The sequence below is a fragment of the Rosa rugosa genome, chromosome 6, assembly GCF_958449725.1.
Source record: "Rosa rugosa chromosome 6, drRosRugo1.1, whole genome shotgun sequence".
In the NCBI taxonomy this organism is placed as follows: Eukaryota; Viridiplantae; Streptophyta; class Magnoliopsida; order Rosales; family Rosaceae; genus Rosa; species Rosa rugosa.
In genome coordinates this window covers 24,729,097-24,743,282 of record NC_084825.1, presented here as the reverse complement: position 1 = coordinate 24,743,282, position 14,186 = coordinate 24,729,097, and the positions used below count along the sequence as shown (strand labels likewise).

General features: G+C 39.5%; 3 protein-coding genes and 1 pseudogene across 3 annotated transcripts; 1 reads left to right on the top strand and 3 right to left on the bottom strand.

Annotated features, from left to right (window-relative positions):
- Positions 1 to 2,151: 2,151 nt before the first annotated feature.
- Positions 2,152 to 6,213, bottom strand: LOC133715407 (glutamate receptor 1.4-like). Its single transcript, XM_062141895.1, has 5 exons — positions 6,029 to 6,213; positions 4,478 to 5,781; positions 3,798 to 4,101; positions 3,195 to 3,565; positions 2,152 to 2,569 (listed from the first exon to the last, which is right to left on the bottom strand). Exons 1-5 carry the CDS (start codon positions 6,171 to 6,173, stop codon positions 2,174 to 2,176), a joined length of 2,520 nt encoding a protein of 839 aa, XP_061997879.1. The 5' UTR covers positions 6,174 to 6,213; the 3' UTR covers positions 2,152 to 2,173.
- A 1,882-nt stretch (positions 6,214 to 8,095) lies between these two features.
- Positions 8,096 to 9,160, bottom strand: LOC133715412 (uncharacterized). The gene has a single exon (XM_062141901.1). The coding sequence runs from the start codon at positions 8,896 to 8,898 to the stop codon at positions 8,302 to 8,304; it is 597 nt and encodes a 198-aa protein (XP_061997885.1). The 5' UTR covers positions 8,899 to 9,160; the 3' UTR covers positions 8,096 to 8,301.
- A 1,419-nt stretch (positions 9,161 to 10,579) lies between these two features.
- On the top strand, positions 10,580 to 10,990 carry LOC133715716 (small ribosomal subunit protein uS12-like; annotated as a pseudogene).
- Positions 10,991 to 11,431: 441 nt separating this feature from the next.
- LOC133715714 (laccase-12-like) lies at positions 11,432 to 13,911 on the bottom strand. Its single transcript, XM_062142329.1, has 5 exons — positions 13,746 to 13,911; positions 13,512 to 13,663; positions 13,029 to 13,402; positions 11,931 to 12,902; positions 11,432 to 11,842 (listed from the first exon to the last, which is right to left on the bottom strand). The coding sequence occupies exons 1-5, from the start codon at positions 13,848 to 13,850 to the stop codon at positions 11,709 to 11,711; spliced, it is 1,737 nt and encodes a 578-aa protein (XP_061998313.1). The 5' UTR covers positions 13,851 to 13,911; the 3' UTR covers positions 11,432 to 11,708.
- Between the last annotated feature and the right edge of the window lie 275 nt (positions 13,912 to 14,186).

Here is a 14,186-nt window from a genome sequence, read left to right as displayed (position 1 = left end):
AGTCTGGAACCCCCAGGTCTAGCGTTCGAATCCCAGCTCCATCCCGTGGCCAGCAGATTTGAGGGACCCTTTGGGTTCGTGCGTCTGCGGTGCAGTGGATTAGTCTGGCTTTGCTTGGCTTTCGCCGTAATGTCGGTGCAGGTGTCCTGGCGCTGGGATACCACTGCATGGGTGTGTGAGTTACTAACTGCTAACTACCCGATCAAAAAAAAAGTTATATCTATGAGATCAAAAGTGAAAGTAAGTTAGTAACTAAATAATGAAGTAAGAAGCACGTGTTGGGAATGTATGACTCCCACATTGAAATAGTAATTTTTCAAACCAGACTGATTATTTAGATCGGGTTATCAGAAAAAAATATAAGCTTTATGTTTACCAATGACCAATATGAGACTAAAGGCTTGCACCATACCCAAAAATTCCTGCTGAATCACTATAGATCGTAATATATATAGAGAAACAAATTAAGTATATGGATTTTATGAGACTTCGGATTGTAAATTAATGTATCATGTAATGCGGTTCCAGTGTTTATTGTTGAGACTTTCTCTCAACAGTCAACAGTGAGACTGTATTAACGGCTTGCGTATTTCAAAATTATCTTTAGCACTTTTGGTGGAAGTGAAAATACTAGGATGAAGGTGTTTCTAGGTATCAGGGATTGATAAGTATGTTGCAATCCCTACTGGGCAGATGATAGAAATTCACATAGAAAACAAAAAATTATTTACGCAGTGAAAATCTCAATTTGAGATTAAAAATACTGCGGGGCTCTTACTCTTGAGAACCTAAAGATGAAATCAATCCACTAGTAGTGAAGAACGAGTTTCTTTACAAACACAAATAGCTCTACACTCGGCTATAGTCACTAAACTAACTAGGTGAAGTGTTTGTCTTGAATCTTCTCTTCCTTCTCCACTTGAACGATCTTCGTTAATCACTTCTCTTGCATCAAAGACTCCTCTACTGATCTTGAGAGAGAACCATGCAAACGAATGAAAGAATGATGAAACTATTTGACACGGAACAAGAGTTTCAATGATACCTAAAAGACTCTTTCTAAGCAAGCAAGATGCACATAAATCTTGCGTCAATGTCATACTAGAATGAACAATACTTTTCTGAATATATGGAGGAGAAAACAAATCCTCAACAATCAAGACTTTACCCCTAATTGGACTCCTAATAGGAATAGTGTTTTAATAAAAGATTTCCATTAAAATAAACAGATCCTAAATCAATTAGGACTTCAATGGTACGATTTTAACAGTTGGAAAATATATTTTTTAAAATAATTTTTAAAAAATGAAAGATACTTTCCAAAATCGAATTCCCTAAAACGTAGGACTGACTTGGGGATTGCAACACAGGTTGCAATCCCAGTGCATATGCAGAACCATGATATGAGATTACCTGAAGCTTCTCCGAGATCAGTATTTGAGGTCCTTTTTCCAGCTTCTAAGGATGAAATGGGATAAGGTGCTTCACTTGCTTTTGTATGAGAATGCCAACACTCAAACGAACAAACTTTTGTACTTACAGGAAGTTCCTGCTACTAGCAAGTAACAAAAACTTGCACTGTTTAAGCTTGCATCGTGATCGATATGTCATTTACTGAACCTCTAACATTCATGTTCATGAACACATGCTGATAATTAACTGGCTACTATCATTTCCATAAACACCCATTGAAGATGTATCAGACATTCAGATCTGTCTGGAGAACTTACATATAAATGCTAGTGTAGACAAATAGTTTCTATGACATAATTTTGCATCGATCGGTGCATTGCCACTAGTCATGGATTAGTACGTTACCTGCTACTATTTCTGTTCTGCAGTTTATTTTCATTTCTGGCTTGAATAAGTAATTTACTTGAGTATTAATTACTAGTGAACCATGACTCATGATATGTACAGAAAGAAAAGTCGAAAAGAACGAAAGTCTTCTAAATAAAAACGAGCATGAAGGGAGCATTATATATACTCATGAACAAAACGTACTGCATGTCACTGCCTTTGCAATATAAGCCTATATATAAATTAAGTGAGGACTTTGTTAATTACTACCCAAAACAGAATTTTAAATTAAAATCACAATATTAAGCACATGCAAACGATTTTCTGAACAACAGAATCTATCAAATGCATCGAACTATATTTGTTTTAGTGATTATCGGACAGTGTATATGTACAATTGCATAGGAAGTGACATGCAGCAGTTTTGTTCAGTTCTACTGCATACTTTGTTGGAGACAAACATCCTTAAACGCTGTAGTTGTCTTCCAATCAACTGCACTAGTCCTCTAATCAGATTTCTAAATCTATGGGATACAACTATGAATAAGAAAAGAGCAATCGCTAAAGAAGCGCCACTAATAAGGAATAGACCGCGGACGTTGTAGAGGTCAATCGTATTGGGATCTTTCTTATTAATATCCTCATCAGACATGAGAGTTGTTTTTCTAAGAAACCAGGTCTTCTCCATCTCTATAAGCTTTTCTTCCTGTCTCAGACGTTCAATTTGCCTTGACACATCTTGAACCAATTTCGAACCTTTAGGGAAAACCTGGAATGCCAAAAATTGACTACAAATTAATAAGCTGATAAACAAGCTCTATAGATTCAGACTGTGAGTGCTTCAGATGCTCAACCAAACAAGCATGATTATAATCAAATATGCTAAAACTGTTTTGGATTTAGCTCAATTTGTGCACAGTAGATTAGTAGCAAACTAAAGACATGGATGGTCGGTGATTTGGAGACAAAGAAGGCTGGAGCCATAACAGTGTCTCCCATATTTTAGAAGCTGAATAATTTGTAGCATCCGATCTAACGTACTAGAACATTATATGTTGGAACATATTGCATTCCCAATCTGGGATTACACTCAACATGCCTTTATGTGGCGTCCAAATGAGCCGGATACGTGAGTAAATGACACAAAACATGTTTTCCAGTGACCTGTGGAAGCCTGCTCTAATACCATAAGAAATTAGGTCCAACAGAAAACCAAATGGTAATAGATGGACAGGTAGTCTAGCTAGGACGTAATATGTTGCAACACAAGGCTTTACATTAATTTTCAGATTCGTGAATCGTGATTAGTCTTACAAAAGCTCCCTTCATAATAGCAGATGCATCAACAAATGAATTAATGTGTTAAAGTGACTAGTAGGGGAGAGGTTACTCACAAAGGCAAAACCATTGGTGATAGACTTGGTTTTAATCATCGAGTAGTCAGCAGAATAGTTTGCAAGGAAGATGTTGATGTATGGAACCTCGTCAATAACCCCAGAAACACCATTATGCTTGCTTCCTTTTGATAAAGCAACAAAATACTCCTCACTTGAACGATATGGCTTAAGCCCTTTGAAATTCAAGTTCACTATAACTCCTAAGGAACCCGATTGGTAACCTATATAGTTTGCCCTTGAGTTTAACTGTATCTGTTTGACTGTCATCATTGATGCTAAAGTTGCAGTGTAAGTCGACGTCAATATAAGCACTAAAAACACCCATATGATCACTACAAACTTTGCCAAATTATTTGACAACTTCTCCGCTGCAGAATGAACAAGAAAGTTTATGTGTCATGTTCTTTGCTAGCATCTATAGAACAAATGTTAGAAAAGTAGCATAACGTAATTATTGAAGCTTACTGAGCACCACGAGAGCAACTAAGAATCAACTTAATCAACTTGCAAACAAGATTTTAATATAAGAACATACAGCAATCACTTGACACTTGACAGGAAGACTTGTATATATTGGAATAACTCAGTTACAGCACTTACTATAAGTGAACACAAGAGTAGAGAAGGAGAACCAGAATACTGTTCCAATTTGTTCTGCTGCTGTGCCTCGGAAGTTTTCATTAGTAGGATGCTCAATTATCCAGACAACAAAGCCGGTAAGGATAAAGAAAGCAGCAGTTGTTATCCAAAGATATTTTGAAAGTGGTTTAAAGAAAATCCACATGTTTTCCTTGGCATTTGGTACCAACATTCCCACACCTAAGTCAGTATATGGGATTGTAAAATCAACATACTGAGATCTGTTCTCTGTGATAGTAACATCTCCAACAACAGCATCGAATTTCTAGGGTATCGATCCACAGGTACGCCCAATATGCATGTGGCAGGAAAGATCTATAAATTAGAAATTTCTATACAACGAAGTAACTGAAAGAAGACATGCAGTAATGGATAGAGATGATCAAAAATCCTTGATTGGAAGAAAGCATCTAAATCTCAGTGTCAGCATATGTAATATACTACAGATATACTAAATATTGCAAAATAAATTAGCAAGCAATTAAAGAGATCATTTGTATTGGCAAAAAAAATAATGTCTCCTCCTGTTAAGTTTTGTCAATGGATTGTACCGCTTGATATTTAGATTGCATGGGTATGCAATACATGCATATTAACACGTTAACAAATGAGCTAGTAATAGTAAGTTAAAGCATGTGTACCTTGAGATAAACCTGGTAAACAAGATCATTATAAGTCCCTGCAGAATTTCCATTGGCATCCTCAAATGGAATAAACTCGTATTGCACTTCATACGGCAAAGCTCCAATTGCAGCTTTAAATACATCTATAGAAAAGCCAGTGACATGAGTTGTGTTGGTTTCAAGATCATGCTCGACACGAACAAGTTCCTTGAACCCAAATCTCACTGGAACACCAATTCTTAGTTTAATTGTTTCACTACTACTCAATTCCCTTTTGGATCCTCCAGGCCAGATGATTCTTTCAAGATCAATTGTAGAAGCTAAATTTCTCCTACTATGAATAAGCTGCTGATGGGGTGACCCTTTTCCGGATTTTACTTCTTCTTTGCAAGGCCAAAATCCAATCCTTTTGATCTCACCTTTTCCAATAACATTAACTATCTCAAATGGTTCTGATGGAATCAGTTTCCCATTCACATATTGAATTTCACCACTTAAACCTTTAAATCTAGTCTGCAAAATCTCATTAAGAAGCACAGCTCCATCTTTGGAGGATCTAGTGGTAGAATTTTTAAGCCTTGCTCTTTCAACTGCTTCTGCTAGAGCCCAAGTTGCATCATATGCCCAGATCCCATCTGCACTCAACTCCCGAATTGCTTCCATATTTGGATCCTCCATGTAAAACTTCCTCCTCAATCTTGTTGTAAGACTGTGAAGGTTTATTGATGCTGGAATAGAAGACTTGAAACCCAGCACTCCTTGCATTGACTCGATAACAGATAAATTCATGGCTTGCAATAAATTCATGCTACTCGAAGTCACAATCCAAGCATACCCTTCACTCATCATCCCTAACTTATTTGCAATTAAGAAAAGGCGTGGTGCAAGCAAATGTGACACATGCACCATAAATACCTTAATCTTCAATCTCGACAGCTTTTGGAGCTCTTCAATGATTTCTTCATTTGATGAGGAGGAAGCAATATTGGAACTCTTGTATGAAACACTCCGATGTGTGATCTCTTGGAAAGAGTTGACTAATGATGGAATGAAGTCTTTCTCATATTCTTTGTTATCATATAAAATTATAACATCCCTCCATTTGAATACTTCAATAAGCGCACTGATTCCCCTAACTTCAGCAGCTTGATCACTGCACATGATCTCAACAAGGAAAGGATATTTATTGTCAGTCAGAGGACGAGAAAGAGACATTACAGGCAGTTTGGCCGCTTCTCCTAATTCTGCCAAAAGGTTTGCTTCCGCTCTTGTTTGTGCACCAAGTATTGATTCCACTTTGATGTTTTCCAAAAGACCAAGGGCTGAATCGAGTAACAAGTAATGATTAATTAGAAATAGGCGAATCCGGAAATGGAAAGATATATTTCACCAACACCTTTGTACTTAATAAAGATTGTTGAGCATTTCACACCTACTGTTGTAAATATACATGTGCTTATATATAGGTGGTAGTAATTACCATTTCCCAACAATATAAACGACTGAATTAACTCCAAAGGTGTTGAAACTTGAAACACAATAGATTGTTAGAAAGAATGAATGGCTCACCAGCTGACAGAGCAGGCAGAGGTTCACCTTTGGAATCCTTACTGTGGAGAACCACTTTTGTGCTGTAGTTATCATGCAGATGGTAAAAATCAGAGAGAGCCATTGACATGCAGCTGAGAAAAATCTTTCCTTCTCTTGATCCCATATTGAGAATGACACCGACGTGAACCTGATCTTCAACAACAATAGGATTAATAACATTATCAGCACACAACTGACCAATGAGGCAACAGAATGTCACAAAGGCCAGGATGACTGTTTGCCTCAACCCTCGAAACTCCATATTGATCACCAACTTAATGTAATAGCAGCTCTGGATATATGCATATCCTCTTGCTTAATTGTATAGTTAGATTTATATGATCATTCGAGGAAGGTACTTTGAAAGGTTGACCAAGCCATGTTGACATAATTAAAATGCAGATATTACAAGGAAATAAAGTCAATACCCTGTTTTGCAAGCATGTTCTGGCATAAAATTATTAATATGAACTTATATGACTCCGAGTTTAGACAGCAAAAATTCCCAAAGCTACTCAAATAAAGGCGAAGAAGACTATGAGGCTGCCTGTGAAAAACTCATCGAGTAGTAAATGACGAGAATGCTCCTACAAGATTACGCTTGACAATGAGGATTTCCACTTGTTAATTTTGTTAGTACCAGTCAGCAGTCGATTTTTGCTGTAGAACCAGGCGGTCAATTTTGTATTAACAGCAGAAGAAAATTTAAAACAGTATAGAAGTCCCAATGCCTGTCCACAAAAGAAGTTGGAGCCACAGTGCAAGACTAAAATACCAGAGACATTGCCGATTTGTTGAGGTTGGTGAGTTTTTGTCCGATACACAACTGTAATTTTTTTTTTTTTAAATGATAGTGTTCGAAAATGTCAAAAACAATACAAGCTGGAGCCACTAATCGACTACTTATAACGAAGTCAACCCAAGAGGCTGAACATGACTTCCACTGTCCAGAAGGACAAATGGACAATATAGGAGCTCTGAAATCTCTGGCACACCTCGAGGTTAGTTCTGCATATTCCAAAGGGTTCAAACCGCCGCCCAACTAGCAGAAGAAATACCCTACAGACATCATGGCAGCTCCCCCAACCTAAACCCTAAACCCCCTCCCCACTTTCAGAGCTTCACAGAATCCACTAAATTTTACAACTTTAGATTCTTATGCAATCCGCTAAATTTTACAACTTTAGATTCTTATGCAATTACTACACCAATAAGTTTCACAATGCACAATTCTATGAAAAGTAATAAGAATATTATATGAACCAATTAGTTATACAGAACTTATGCACAAACAAATGGCCACAAGTTACAGACCCTCTATAAGTTCCTGTTATGTTCCGGGTACATTATGAACCCAACTCACTCATCTTTTCTTACAAATAGCCACACAAAAAAAATGGTGATTTAGTAGGTTTATTCAGATTTGATGCCTTTCAGAGTCCTATTTTAGTAGTAAACAGACAAGATTACCCAATCTCAGAAATAGTAAACTTAAATAACAAAGATAATTCCAAACAGAGAGCAGAACCAAAATATGTTTTCTTTTTCAAAACTCATTCTTTCAGCAAGAAATAGAACAAAGCGTGTATACTGTATATATGTCAGGTTTCTTAATCAAAGTAGGGGGAAAAGGTGAGGATCAAACTCTTGCTGCCCAAAGGGATACATATTATGCCATTGAAGCTATAAGCCCCCTCAAAGACAAGAGCTCCATCCTGCCCAAAAATGGACACCAACAAAGAAATAACCAGCAAGCAAACAAATTGCTGCAGATACTAATCCTCATTGTAATCTCTAATGGGTAACCTAATGCGTATGCAAAAGAGGCTGTTACTAGGTATGATTAGTTTTCTCCACCTATTCAATCGAAGCAATTATTGCAAATTACAAGTATCAATTAGAGAAAGAAACAGAGTCACACTTTAGACACATAATCAGCAATGAAACCATGTGGTAATGTGATCAAGCTACTACTACATAGCAAACATAAGTAATGATAAGTCCAAGTAAAGAGCAAAGCACCCACAAACACAACACAATACAATCTGAGCTTGTTAATTGGTTTCTCCAAGTAAAAATTATTATCATCAAACTTTTGATTTTTCATGTCTCTGAATTGCTCCCACTAAACAACATGATTTTATATCCTCAGCTAAAACAAGACTACCGAAATTCTCAATCACCAAAATTGCTAACAATTAGATGTGAAAATTGATCAAAACAACATTACTGTTTCCGATTAGTCTAACCGGCTATTGCTTCCCACCGGAACTCTCCTCCACCTTAGAAGCTGGAGCCTTTTCGTTCTCCAATTCTATAACCACCTCCTTCTCCTTCTCCTTCTCTTTCTCTTCCTTCTTTTCCTTGTCGAGTTCCTTGATGGCTTCTTCCTCGGCGGCCTTCTCCGCCCTGAGAATGGGCTCGTAGTAATCGGAATGTTCCAGCATACACGTCCTGAGAGCGGAGGTGAGGTCGAAGCACTTCTGAGCAATGTCCTCGTTCGTCTTCTCCGCCTCTTCAATGCAGTTTTCCCAAGCTACAAAGCTCTCTTTGCACCCGCCGCCTTTCATGTACAAGCAGAACCCGCACTCCCCCTTCTCCTCATCTTCCTCCTCCCCCTCCTCCGATTGGACTGCATCGTCTTCCTTGGGCTTCGCCGCCGCCGCTTCTTCTTCGGAGGGTTTTGTGTCCGATTGGGGCTGCGGCGGGGGTTGGTCTTCCGATTGGGGTTTGGATGCCGAATCGGACATGGAGATGGAGACGGAGGAGGGAATTGAATCGGTCTTTGGTGGGGGAGACGCCTCTGATGAGTCTGGTGCTGGTCTGTCAATGGAGTTGGAAGCACCCATGGCTGGCTGCTCTAAAACCTAAGGTTAGGGGTTTGGGAGATTTGCCGGGTCGGGTCGCGTTTGAGGTGCAGGCCTTGTTTGGGCCTAAGATGGGTTTAACCCAAAAACTGGGATTTCAAAGCTCTAATTCCAGGGTTTGCTGATGGCAGAGAATCAAAGCCTTCTGGTTCAATCGCGCTGCGACCGTTGCTTTTTTGTTTCTGGTTGGGTCGGTGTTTTGGAAAGAGGTTCCTCTTGGTTGAAGGTGTTTAAATTGATCTGGGTTTTTTTCTTGTTGAGCAAGCCAGTTTTTTTATTTTTATATATATATATATATATAAAAAAATCAAGGTGACATACATCAAAATCAATGTCCGGAGAAAAAGACTGACTTTATAATCGTTTACTCAATTCCAATGTTTCATTTGATTTTTCATTATATATAATTTTATTTTTTAACAAAGAAAAAAACACCGACGTGTGTAATGCATGTAGAGCACACGTGAACTAACCGATTCTGATAGCATGTACAAAATAATATAGACATTTTGTTCAAAATTAATTGATAATGGGTGGAGAAAGAAGAACAATATATCATTATTTTGCATGTAAACATGCCAAAATTCCATTAGAGCCGCTCCCGAAAATTCGGAGCTGAGAAAGCCAAAAGTCTAGGGCTTCGTGCAGTAGGGCGACAGCGACCTCCGAGTATCTACCTGCTTTGGGCGTCTAGTTGGTGGCACTCTCTTCGGTGTGAGGGGTGAGTCGAGGCGGCTTCCGTCTTGTGTGGGATAGGTTTCGTGTTGGCGTCAGCTTTGGTTTGTGCAGTGTTTGTCGTCGCAGTTGAGGACTCGGCATTATTGCAGGCTTCTAGCTTTGATCTCTCGACAGTGTAGAGATCGGCGCCATTTGATCAGGTTGCCGGATGAGGCTTTTGGTTTGTGATCGAAGGCTCGAGTTGTTGCAGGGATGGCCGCCATGGTTTCACATATAGGGAGACCACCGGATTGATCAGGTGGTTGCAGGCAGCTTCTCTCAAGGATCAAATCTGGTCGGCTTGGGTGTTGGGGCCGAAGGATTTGAGTAGTGGGTCATTGAGCCTCTACCTTTCAGGGCTTCAATTCTATAGTCTAGTGAGCTGGGCCTACGCTGGTCCAGTTCCCTTTTGTTCTCTCTCACTTGGGTTGGGCGTGGTTTGGGCCTTTCGGGATGTGGCATGTCCTGCTCTTAGCCATGTTCTTGATCCTAGCTAGAATGTTGTTGTGGCTGTGTTGACTATTGTAACGTATACCAAGAGGGTCTTAGGCGTCAAGATGTTCAAGACAGTGGTTTCATTTTAGGGCAGTGTAGGAATAGAGAGTTTTTACTTTTTGCATTTTGTTTTTTTGCATTTTCCTTTATGATTTTAATCTTTTTAGAGTTTCCGTTCTGGATTTTAGTCGTTTTAATTAATAATTGAGCATCGATTTGTAATATGAGAGGTCTTCGGACTCCTCAAGCTTGACTGGGTGAGGTTGTATGATTTATATTAATGGATATGTCTTCCGTTGCCCTCAAAAAAAAAAAAATTGACATTGGGTGGAGAGGGTCGTATGCAAGATGCCAATTATTCGTTGAGGGAGAATACTCCACATTCTCGACAGAGATAGCATCCCTCTCTCTCTCTCTCTATTGCTGGCGACGTTCGCTGACTCCGGTCATCATGGGGAAGACACGTTGTATGGAAGCTGCCCGCAAGCTGAAGAACCACCGTAAAAGGCAAAAATGAGCTGACAAGTCATACAAGATATCACATCTTGGAAATGAGTGGAAGAAACCATTTGCTGGATCTTCCCATTTAAAAGGCATTGTTCTTGAGAAAATTGGTATAGAAGCTAAGCAGCCTAACTCTATCATCAGAAAGTGTGCTCGAGTTCAGCTTATCAAAAACGTGAAGAAGATTGCTTCCTTTGTGCCAAATGATGGTTGCCTGAACTACATTGAAGAGAATGACGAGGTCATTGTTGGATTTGGTCGTAAGGGGCATGCTGTTGGTGATTTCAAGGTCGTGAAGGTTTCTGCGATATCATTTTTGGCACTCTTTAAGGAGAAAAAGGAGAAGCCAAGATCTTGAGCTTCCCATTAGATGTTCCATCTGTATATCACTTTTGGCTCTCTTCATTTAGTTTGGGTCTTCTGAATTTTGAGTACATTTATTTGTCCTACATGCTTGTGCTCAATTGTCTCATGTTTTTCGATAAACAAAAATCAGTCTATTTTAGTAGTTATTTCTTAACTAGGGGACGATGACAGTTATTTTCTCCCAAGTTCCCTAAAATGTCGATTAGTGCTTGATTAAGTATGAGATTTTTTTCTTATTACTTAATCAAGTATTAATTGACATTTTAGGGAACTCAATTTTGGTTGAGTGACTTGAAGTGGTTGGCATGGCCTTTTTTTCTCCCACGAACTGAAACCCTTGCTAGTAATAATAAGTATAGCCCTGTGGATACGTAGGCTTGATGTTTAATTACCATTTATGTACGAGCTACCAACTCATCTATATATTCGACTATTTATCGTACTAATTTTCAAGTCATAATATCATTGAACTCGATCTGATCTTCATTATCACTGCCCTTGAAGGGAAACATCTATGAATCAAAACTCACACATCTGTGTTCGACGTCTAAAGTAATGTAGTACGGAGTTCTGCAACCCCATGACTATCTTCTTAAAACAGCTACAAGTATCAAAAACAACACAGCAAAAACCACGAACTGCGTACACCCTGAATTTAGGGGGGAAAAAAGAATGAAATCCTAACTCCCTTTAATTGATGATCGTTGATCTTAGGAACACAGAGGATAATCCACTGGCGGTGGCTCTATTGATTGCAGCTCTCCAACTCCATTGTCCACCAAGAAAACCATGGCCAAACCCCAGTTGATATGAACATCCAAGTGACAATGCATCATCCAAGCACCTATATATTTGGGTTAAATAGGCATGTGTGAGTATTAAGTCATTGAATTCATATATTTATGTAACCCAAGATTGTTAGGAATTGTTACCTGGATTGTCAGCTACAAATCTGATGACTGCCCAACCATTTACGGGCACCGCGACCGTGTTCCTTAGAGGTGGATCAACAAGATTAAAAATTTTAGTATCAGTCTTGGGGTTGAAATTTCCAAACCCCTCTGCAAGGATGTAGAAATCATAACCGTGGAGATGAATGGGATGGTTCTCGGGTGTGACAATACTTGTGTCTTGTAACACCACCTGCACCCTAGACCCGTACTTCAACTTGTATGCCTTTGTTCCAGAACTGGGTTGCCAAAGCGAGCGGCTGACATTCCCAGTATAATCAAACTTCCGTGGCGGGTTGGCTGGAAAATCACTAGTGTAAACTCCAGGAATGTTTTGCTGGTAAGCTTGGAGAATTGACATGTTGTTTGGAAGCACAAATGAGACATTGTTCATGCTAGCAGTGAAGCGTGTGCCATTGGGGCCTTGGCACCTTCTAGATCGAAAGTGCTTAGGGCATTTGTTGAGTCCGAGGCCGATTGTGAAGAAGAGGTTCTCGTCGATTTCAGTTGGGACTTCGACTTTTCTAGGGCTTCTGAAGCTCTTAGTGAAGGCAGATGCAGTGTTTGTGTCATTGAAAGCTGGCAGCTTTGGCATTGTGGGTTTAATTACTGTTTTACCCTTTTTGCAACTTGTAGTGTTGCAACGAACGGACTTGTATTCAAGAATGGCTGTGGTGGTGGTGTTATCAAATGCAGCATTTTGTGCACTGAAATAGGCACTCGCCGCCAAGTAGTATCGAGATGGTGGCTGGTCCCCGGTGATTAAAACATCAGTAGTCTGGCCTGGGCCTAACATGAGAACTTTGGTGGTGAAAGGCTTGGTGTACGAGGCATCAGCACCAACCACAGTCAGTTTATGGTTGGCGACGGAGAAGAAAAGAGGTTGGTTGAGGGCGGCGTTTATCACTCTCAGTAGGTTGGTCTCACCAGAGTCTATTGGAACTATGACGGTGCCTGCATGCATAGAAATAATAAGTTAAGAATTATAATAAGTTGCATTTCATCTGTTAAACTTTCTAGTACTTGATTGCGCAACTCTATCATGATTTATTTAGAATATAATGGGAGTTTGAATCAAACCTTTGCTGGAGCAACTGTAAAGATCTCCGGGTTGACCGTTAATGGTATATGCGTTAGAAACATTTGGAGCTGCTCCTGTGCGAGTCGCCCTCCTCACCACGTCAATAGGGTTACCATCCCACCACTCACCAAGAAGAAGTGTTGCTTGACGATTCGGTTTAGTGAATGGATACGAGTCTCCTTGTTTCGGATGAATAATAAGTGCTCCATACACGGTGGCTCTAAGCCATGAGCTATGAGCGTGCCACCACAGAGTACCTTCTTGACCTTGGACTGTGAACCGGTAGGTGTAACTCCCTCCTGGTCTAATAGGACATTGTGTAACAAACTCGGGCCCATCCGCCCATCCGGTTCTCATTTGCCGAATGCCATGCCTGAAGTGTATACATTTTCATGTCAATAACTGATAATGTCATGCAAATATATCATGTGGTTATTAACCGAACTCGTTACTGTAATTCGGATTCGATCAGATATATTTACCAGTGAATGGTGACATTATATCGAGCTTTGTTAGTGACTTTGACGACCAGAGTGTCGCCATTGTTTACTTCTAAGGTTGGTCCAGGGAACTGTCCATTCACTGTGATGGTGTTGTGGGTCTTGCACAGCCTCTTCACTGGTGTTGCTTGGATCTATATTAGTTCCATTGCACGGTTAATTAGTATCTGAATAAGAAGGAAAAGAATAGAATGAACTAAATAATAAAGAACTTACAACAAATTCATGGTGGTGAGCTTTGGGATCGGCCAAGGTCGACATTGCCGATGAAGCAAAGAGAAGGCAAAGGCCTAGTAGGAAAATGCTACTGAGTGCCTCCATTGAGAACTAGCTAGCTTCGTATGCTTTGCTTAAGCTTTAGCTTGAATATCGAGATATTGGATTAGTGAGTGACAAAGTGATAGATGGGGGATGCTTTTATATATGGGAAAATACAGGTTTTGTTGTTTGAGGTTGGAATGCAGATTACGTTTTTGATTGATGAACTTAATTAGTTCAACTCTTTAGGAGTAGTTGTTGCACGGTTGCACCCACTCGCCTATGCTACCGATTAAGATCGATCAATAATGAAGGTTTGCTTTACAAGTCTTCTTTCTGATTGAATTAATGAATTTCTTTAGGATTTTTGCCAATTTGACCGCTGTTCGTTTCGTTTAC